We start from the raw sequence: 9,682 nt of genomic DNA on the forward strand, positions 1-9,682 counted from the left end.
ATGCTCATCCAGCACCCATTCAGAAGTCTCCAATGAAAAAGAACCCACTGCCATTTGGGGTCAAACAAAACAATTTTTCTTCCACATGATAGTTCTTCAGAGATTTGAAAGCAGCTATCATGTTCCTCCTAACTTCTCCACCATTCTGGTTTATGTTTGTACCTTATCCCTTCAACCAGTTCTCAGATAGTAAGATCAATCTCTAGTCCCTTCACCATCTTGATCCATTCCTTTCTTTTTACAGATGAGGAAACTGAGCCCCAGAAAATCCCTAACTTTCATGAGTGTTTAACTCAGGAAAGCCTTCTGTGGGAAGCCTTTTTTTGACTGCCCTAGTCCTCAGTGTTTTCTCTCCCACTTCAAATTACCTTGTATTGTTGCATCTCCACCCTTATCTCCCCTCCCACCCCCACTTCCCACACACACCCTCACCTCCCCACCTCCCTCCAAGAAAATGAAAACTCCTTAAGTGTGGAGACTTTCTTTTAATTGTCTTTGGACATTCAGCAGTTGTACTTTGCACATAGTTGGTACTTAATTCTTGCCAAATCAAGTAATGCAAATCACTGCATTTTAGCATTATTTTTAATGGCATTCTTTACTGCCATAGCAATTAATAATTATTTTTTGCTTGTCAGCAAAAATATCTCTAAAGCCTCCACTGTATGCAATGTACTGTACTAGATAGCATGGGGATCCACATACATAAGAAACTCCTGTTTTGAGGAAGCTTCGCATTTACATAAGGCAATAGGGAAACACATCTATGTGAAAAACATGAAAATTGTAGACAAGTTCAGTTAGGAAAAGCAGTATCAATGACAAATTTCTAGACTAACAAGAAAAAAAGTAACATTGTATGTTGCAAGGTAGCAATAGCAGAACAGTTTAAAGACAAACTGCAATAGCATCATTCTGACGTCAAACAACCTGAAGGCTCAAAGCGCGGCTGCCATGGCCACTGTCTCATCTAATCTTCAGAGATGGCTTTGATCTTGACCTTGATTTCATACACTATTGCCACCAAGGTTCTACCTGGAATCTCTGTAACCAAGTAGGTCTATGTAAAACTATGGAGTAGTATTGAAGTCAATGACTTGAAATACTCATTTTTCTCCAACAGATTTTTCTCTGCCATTGTTGTTGTGTTTGTCCTTTGTTCTCAAAGAGGACCATGACATCCAGATGATAACATGACTTGCAATTGACTTTGATTTGAGTGAGAGAGGGCTGTGCAAGGTCACCAACCTCACTGTCTTCTACTGAGTCATCTGGGTCCAGTGGCCTGATATTCATAGGGATGACTGGAGATGGCCCAGGATGCAATGGGAGACCCTGGCTCTTTTAGGCTAAGGTCATATCACATTCTCACTTTGAGTGAGATACACCCATTCAGTGAATAGGCTTTGGTTTAAGGCATTTTTTTTTTTTGGTAAAGTTATTAACTCTGAATGAAGAATTAGGCCCCGATGTTTGCAGCTAAGAGGGGTGATCACAGTTAGTTTGCCTGTCAATAAATATTTATTACACACCTGCTATGTTCCAGGCACTGTGCTAAGTACAGCAATGCAAAGAAAGACAAAAGACAGTCCCTGATCTCTATAAGCTCACAGTCTAATGGAGAATACAACATGGAAACAACTAGATTCAAACTATATATGTGAAATAAATTGGAGAACATCAATAGAAGGAAGGCACTAACAGTAAGGAATATCAAGAAAGTCTTCTTATGGAAGACTGGATTTAAGCTGAACTTGAAGAAATCTAGGATAAAATTAGGAGGGAGAGTATTCCAAACATGGAGAACAGTCACTAAAATGCCTAGTGTTGGTTGATGGAGTGTCTTGTAAGAGGAACAGAAAGGATCTCCCTATCACTGGAAGGTAGATTATTGGGGGAAGAGACTTGAGTCAGCCAGAAGACTATTACAATAGCATGGGCACAAGGCTCTGAGGCCCTGTTCCAGGATTGTGGCAAAGTCAGAGGAGATAAAGGAGAATATGGAAGGTATTATCAACAAGACTTGACAAGAGATTAGCTACTGAGAAGGTGATTGAGAAAGGGAGGTCATTTGGCATTGAATTCTTAGTGGGAATTCAGCCACCAAAGTAAATTGGGTGGCAAAGAAAATATAAAAGTAAGGATGAAAATGAATTATGATGAAGTATGATAGGAAAGAGAAAATTATGATAGAAAGGAAAAAAGAGGAAAAAATTAAGAAGAGAAAAAAATCAAGTCTCTCCATGAAAATATTCTTTAAAAAGTCACTTGTAATCTTCAAAAATAAATAAGCTGAATTAGGGTTTATTTAGAGGTGACATAGCAAACTGGAAGAAGACCCAGGTTCACGCCCTGACATTGACATGGACAAGTGACCATAGACAAGTCATTTCATTTCTTTAAACCTCAGTTTCCCCATTTGAAAATTGGGGATTGTGACATATGTACTGCCTTGATCTCTCAGAGTTCTGAAAAAAAAAAAAACCTTGTTTAAAAAAAACATTTAAACACCAAATAGAAATCTTGGAAATCAAAGAGAGAGTTAACAAAATTAAAAGTAAAAAAAATAATTGAACTAATAAATAAATAACAGGAGGGTTTTTTAAAAACAGTAAAACAGATAAACCATTGGGCTAATTTATTTTTTTTTTAAAAAAAAGAAGGAAAGCAAATTGTAAGTATCAAAAATTAAAAGAGTGAATTTACAATCAATGAAAAGAAAATAGAAACAATTACTAAGAGCTATTTTGCCCAACTATTTGCCAGTAAAACTGACAATCTAAGTAAAGTTGATGAGTATTTCCAAGAACATAAATAGTATAGATTAAAAGAACAGGAAATATAATACTTAACTAGCCCTATCTTAGAAAAATAAGTTAAACAAGCCATAAATGAGCTACCTAAAAAAATATCTCCAGGACCAGATTAATTCACAAGTGAATTCTACCAAACATTTAAAGATCAATTAATTCTATTATGTCATAAACTATTTGAATAAATAGGCAAAGAAGGGGTCCTATCAAATTCTCTTAAGAAAATTTAATTTTGATATCTAACAGGGAAAGTCAAAACAGAAAAAGAAAACTACAATATATTTAAAAAATCAAACACGATGTCCATGCTGAATTTATATTGGGAATGCAGCCAATAGTTCAATATTAGGAAAATTATAAACATAATTGACTGTATCAATAACAAAAATAATAAAAATCACATGATTATCCCAATAAATGTAGAAAAGACTTTTAACAAAATACAACACCCATTTCTACTAAAAATGCTAGAACTATAGGAATAAAAGGAACTTTTCTTAAAATGATTAGTGTCTATCTAAAACTAAGAGCAATCATTATTTGTAATTGGAATGAACTAGGAATCTTTCTAAATAAGATCAAGGATGAAGCAAGAATGATTATTATTCAATATTGCACTAGAAATGGTAGTTATGATAATAAGACAAGAAAAAGAAATGGGAAAAATAAGAAGTAAGGAGGAAACAAAACTACAACTTTTTGCATTGATATGATGGTTACCTAGATGATCCAAGAGAGTCAATTGAAAAACTAATAAAATCAATTACCAATTTCAACAGTTATAGGATATAAATTAAACCCATGCAAATTATCAGCACTTCTATATATTACCAATGAGTGGAATAGGTTTAGTGAAGACTTCTCAGATTGTAATTCTTCTCACAGGGGTGAGGTAAGACAGAGAGGCTCAAGGTTACAATATTTTTAGAGTGGAATAATTCCATATAAGGATATAAAACTATGTAGTACATTAGGGTCTCAGTGATTGGATGAAACTTACATAATTCTTCAATGTCTTCATTTCAAAAGGGATTGGTTGGATTTCGCGTCTAGAATATAAGATCATATTCTCAGCCAATGAGGATAATAGTCAGTGAGGGAGGAGGGACTTGCGTTAGGGTCTATATAAATCATTGCCTTTTCTCTGTCTTCGGCTTTTCCTGCTCCAGGTGAACTGGTACAGGAATTGTCCCACTTCTTGAGAATCGAATAAATCTTTCTATCATCACTTTGAGAAGCCTCTGAGTAATTAATTTAAGTAGGTATCCAAGCCATCCCACACACCAACAAAATCCAGCAAGAAGAGGTAAAAAGAGAAATTCCATTTAAAATAACTGTAGACAGTATAAAATATTTGGGAGTCTACTTGCCAAGACACACATAAGAACCACATGAACACAATTACAAAAATTTTTTTTATACAAATAAAAATACATCTAAGTAACTGAAGAAATATTCGTTGCTAATGGGTAGACTGAATAAAAATGACAATATTACCTAAGTTAGTTGATTTATTAGGTACCATGTTAATCAAATTACCAAAGAATTACTTTAAAAAGCTAGAAAAAAAATGATGACAAAATTCATCAGGGAGAGCAAAAGGTCAAGAATATCAAGGGAATCAAAGGAAAAACTGGGAAGGAAGGGATCCTAGCAGTAACAGATCTTAGACTATACTACAAACCTATAATCATTAAAAGCAGTTTGGTTCTGGATGAGAAATTTGGAAGTTGATCAGTGGAACAGATTAGGTATACAATACATACAAGCAAATGGCCATAGTAACCTAGTGTCTGATAAATCCAAAGATTCCAGTTACTGGGATAAGAACTCACTGTTTGACAAAAACTGTTTGGAAAACTGGAAGGTAGTCTGGCAGAAACTAGGCATAGACCAACATCTCACACTATATAACAAGATACTCTCAAAATGGGTATATGATTTAGAAATAAAGGGCAGTATCATGAGAAAATTAGTGGAACAGGGAAGAAATTACCTGTCAGATCTATGGATAAGAAGTAAGTTCATGGTCAAACAAGAGAAAGAAAGAGGTAAAATGGATAATTTTGAAAAGTTGACGATATATAAAATTTAAAAGATTTTACAAAAATAAAAACCAATACAGTTCAAATTAGAAGAAAAGTAGTAAAATAGGACAAAATATTTTTAGCAGATCTCTTTGACAAAAGGTCACACTTCTCAAACATATAGAGAACAGGGCAAAATTTACAAGTATGAGAACCATTTACCAACTGATAAATGGTAAAAGAATATGAATAGGCAATTTTTGGAGGAAAAAAAATCAAAGCCATTAATAATCATATGAAAAATGCTCTAAATCATTAATAACTAAAGAAATGCAAATTAAAACAACTCTGAGATACCACCTCATACCTAACAGATTGTCTAAGATGACAGAAAAAAATGACAATGCTGGAAGAGATATATGGAAAACAGATGCACTAATGCCCTGTTGGTTGGAGCTGTGAACTAATCCAATCATTCTGGAGAACAATTTCGAAGTATGTCCAAAAGGGTATAAAACTGTATACCTTTTGACCCAGCAATATTGTTACTAGATCTGTACCCTAGAAATGCCAAAGGAAAAGAAAAAGGAAAAGGCTTATATATACAAAAATATTTATAGTATCTTTTTGTGGTCACAAAGAATTGTAAACTGAAGGAAGGATGATTGAACAAATTATGATATATGTGATGGAATACTATTGTACTATAAGAAATTGTTAAGGGGATAATTTCAGAAAACATGGGAAGACCTATATGAGCTGAAGCAAAGTGAAGTCAGCAGAACCAGAACAATACACACAGTAACAGCAATATTGTAAAGATAATCAGCTTCGAAAGACTCAGTAACTGATCAACACAATGGCCCACCACAATTCCAAAGGACTCATGATGAAACATACTACTCATCTTTATAAAGAGAACTGATGAAGTCAGAGTACTGATTGATTTCCTTCTTTTTCTTGTTTTTTTTTTTTTTAAAAAAACATGGCTAAGTCATAAATTTGTTTTGTGTGACTATACATATTAATAATAGATTTAGTTTTTTCTTGCCTTCTCATTGAGTTGTGGAAGGGGAGGGAGAGAGAGACAATTTGGAACAAAAAAAAAATTTTTTTTAATCTAGGTGCCAAGAAAGAAAGTAGTCTGGGACTATGTATGAGAGGATTAGTGGTCTAACCATGGTCACATAGCTAGTGTGTGTCAGAGGCAGGAGTTGAACCCAAATCTTTCTAACTACAAGGCCAGCCTTCTATCCACTTCACCACATCTTTTTTTCTTTCTGTTTTATATAATCACAAGAAGTGTTTTTAAAATCCCATGGCCACTTATTTCTATCACTGAGCATCAAAGAAGGCAAATAATTTGAGTACAACCTTTAGAAAAATATAATTAGAAAGATAAAACTTTGCAGTGGGGGAGGGGGAAAGAGGAAGTGAAAGAAGAAAAATAAAGGAGTCTAATGGATTCCCAAAGCAAATCTAACTCTGAGTATCCATTTGGAGGGATTTCTCATGTTACTTCCTATCCAGCATTCCTATCCATTAGCATGGGTATTCAAGAGTTAACTATCTTATCAAGTGCAGGTGAGTAAAATGGAATCTATTTAATTTGAAAATGAATTAGACTATGGTGGTTCACTTGGGCCAAGGATAAATGCCATGTAAATTAAAGAAAATAGTTCTAATGTCATAGAACAGGTCACTGATAGGGCAAAATTATTACTATCATCATTATTAATATTACTTTGCATTTAGATAGCCCCTTTCCTCTGAAAAATTCATTCTCATTCCATGCCATTGCTTATGGATCTTTTTAGCCCTTGGAATTCCTGGGATATCTAGTCCTCATGTAGAAGAGATGTTAGGAGGGGAGTGAGCAATTAACCTTTAAACTTAGCTTATGCTTTCTTTCTTCAAGTAAGCTGCAGAAAAAAGACTAGCCTTTAAAATAATTCCAATTCTTAAAAGTCCCTTTGTGAATCAGAACTGATACAGATTTTAAAACCAGAAATACAGCTTTTCAAGCACTGAACTTAGTATTTATAGAAAATAACACTGAGCAAAAAGTATCGCATTATTACATACATATAAGATGTTGGTAAATATAGTTACTTGTTCAAAAAACCCTCTGCCTAAGACTATGTTGAAATTGGTTTGTATAATGCAAACACAGAAATAACCACAAAATAAATCTGTTATCCTATCATATAATTCACTAGTCCACAAGAGAATACAACAATCTTACCCCCTGTGCCCTTTTCTCCCCAACCAGAATTGCCCTTGGAGTAAGTTAGAAATTCAACATAAATTCTATATTTGGTGCCTGGCTGCTTCTGTCAGATACACCATTACTCTGAGACAACTGAAGACTGGCAATCATAATGACTACAAGTTATAGAGACTATAGCAACCAATACAATAATAAAATAGGAGGTCACATTTATACAATACTTTGAGGTTTATATGGCCCTTTTCTCACAAAAATCACGTTTAAAGAGCATCTGAGTAGGAGTTAGGAATATATAAGTTCAAATTCTACCACAAGTACTTTGTAGCCCTGTGATTCTAGGCAACTCACTCTCTCTGCTCCAGTTTCCTTATTTGTAAAATAGGTGGGTTGAACTCCATGGCCTTTAAGATCCCTTTTAGCTCTAAATCCATGATATTGTGATCCAAACTTATGAGGTAACTTTTAAAAGATAGAATGTTTTTAAAAATCATAGAATAATAGTATCACAAAATTGTAAACCTGGAAGGGGCCTTAGAGGTCAAAGGTCAAATATTATCTACTATCAAGCCTGCACCATAATTTTACGTCTTTTTATCTCTTAAGTCCTTGAGAGGTCAGTGGATCACAGGTCCACAGCTGTGAATTTAAGTATTTTACCAGTAGGCAGAAAAACTCTGATTGAGAAGCTCATCTCATCCCAACCCTTCACTTCACAGATGAGATAACTTAAGTTAAAGGACCCGTCCAGACACTTAGTGGCAAAACCAGGGCTAGACTCAGATCTCCAGACTCCTGGTTCAGTGCCCTTTCCAGTAAACTACAGTCTTTACAAATGTGTGAAAGACACATAGATTAAAGCTTTCATATGACTTGGGGGAAACTAATAGTATTAGAATCTATGTCTTTAAATTATAAGAAAATAGATTATTCACTCCCAAAGAGTAAGCCCAAAACAAGCCATCTCCTCCCTTGAGGCCTCTCTGAAGCAACTAGCCTTGAAAAGTTTCTCCCTCTTCCAAACTCTGACAGTACCTGAGACTACTAACCTAGCACCCATTATCTATCATCCTGAGTCATTGACATGATTTGCTTGAGATCATACAACCAGTAAGTAAACACAGCTAAATTTCCAACACAGTTCTTACACCAAGTTTAATGGAACTTCTATTATGTCATACTGCCTTACTGTGTCTCTCTTCACTGTGTACTTAAATTAGGAATGGGGAGAAAGCAGGATGAAGGAAGATCTACACACAATTAGGGAAAATGGTGACAATCCTAGATGAGATCACAAGTTTTTTGAAGACTAAAGGATTATGAATGCCTGCAAATATTCTGAAAAGCAACTTTTTTGAAATACATTCTAACACTGAACAAATGAAACCTAATGCTTACCAATATCATTCAAGTTTTATTTCTCCTATATTGGACAATAAGTTGCTGCTGTCTTCCCAACATGATTCTTAAAGATATTTATTAATATGAAATAGCACCAGGGAAAATCAAAATTAACCCATTAGATTAAAAAGCACTAATTAAGCAAATATTTGAGTGAAATTAACATCTGACAATTTTGCCACCCAGTGACTAATATTTTTTTTTTAATCTGAGAGCAGTTATTATGATAATCTTAACTGTGGTGAGTACTTTGTATGTTAATGTGGATGCAAATTATAATGGAAAAAACTTTTCTTTTGTCACTTACCATTTGTTAGTATCTACTTAATGCAAAGGCTTATCCCCTCCATATCATCTGCATATATTTGAGTGTTTTACTATGCAAACCTAATCCGAATTATTGTTTTGTTTTGCTTTTTAAAGGTACAGGGAAAGGGGCTCAGACTCACCAGGAAATCGGCTGTGGAGATTAGCATCACAGTTGTAGCCATTGAACTGTGCGGTCCCAGGAAGCACCTTAATTGTTAGTAGGAAGAGTAACCATGCTCGTTCCATTGCAAAGCCTAGAAAAAGGATCAGATTGTTAGCATATGCCCACCATTGTTCCCCTGTCCAAAACCACTGAGTATCCAAACCATTGAGTTCCACTGAACTCAGTTCCAAACATCAGTCCCATAGGCCACACACTTCTATCATCAAAGCTAAGTAGAAGGTTAAATGATTATCAGGATAATCTAAAAGAAGGCATCACAGGCCAACTTAACAATGAAAGGAAGGTATATCATTTTTGCTATCAGTATGATGGGAAGGAGTATAATTAGCTAGCAGCTTAGGACAACATTGATTACCAGAGCAGCTAACTAAATCTTCATTTCAGATTTACCTCTATGAATTAAATCCTAAAGAGACTTCAAACGCTTAATTATTTTAATTATGGAGAAGTTTTAGTTCCATTATTGCCATACAGATGATGGAAATGGGAATTTTCCTTAACAGAGGCTTCTTAGATGATTAATATTCTTAGCCCCATATCAATGTCTATTGTTTGATTATTGTTTTTCAATAAGTAATGATGGGGATGGGGAAAGGTAGGAAGAAGGGGAAGGTTGTTGAGAATAAGACAAAAGCAAGAAAATACTGTGTGGAAAATCATTCTGCTTTCTCTACTATCTGTTTCTTGGTGAACATGAAAAACTAATACAATTTTAAGAACA

General features: G+C 34.6%; 1 protein-coding gene across 1 annotated transcript in view; it reads right to left on the reverse strand.

Annotated features, from left to right (window-relative positions):
- The window catches only part of ZPLD1 (zona pellucida like domain containing 1), a 66,713-nt gene extending 57,583 nt beyond the window's left edge, over positions 1-9,130 (reverse strand). The window contains exon 1 of the mRNA XM_072614129.1: positions 8,918-9,130. Within this exon, the coding sequence (XP_072470230.1) occupies positions 8,918-9,023 (106 nt within the window). The 5' untranslated portion in view covers positions 9,024-9,130. The remainder of the gene's footprint in view (positions 1-8,917) is intronic.
- Between the last annotated feature and the right edge of the window lie 552 nt (positions 9,131-9,682).

This window comes from Notamacropus eugenii, chromosome 5 (assembly GCF_028372415.1).
Source record: "Notamacropus eugenii isolate mMacEug1 chromosome 5, mMacEug1.pri_v2, whole genome shotgun sequence".
Lineage (NCBI taxonomy): Eukaryota > Metazoa > Chordata > Mammalia > Diprotodontia > Macropodidae > Notamacropus > Notamacropus eugenii.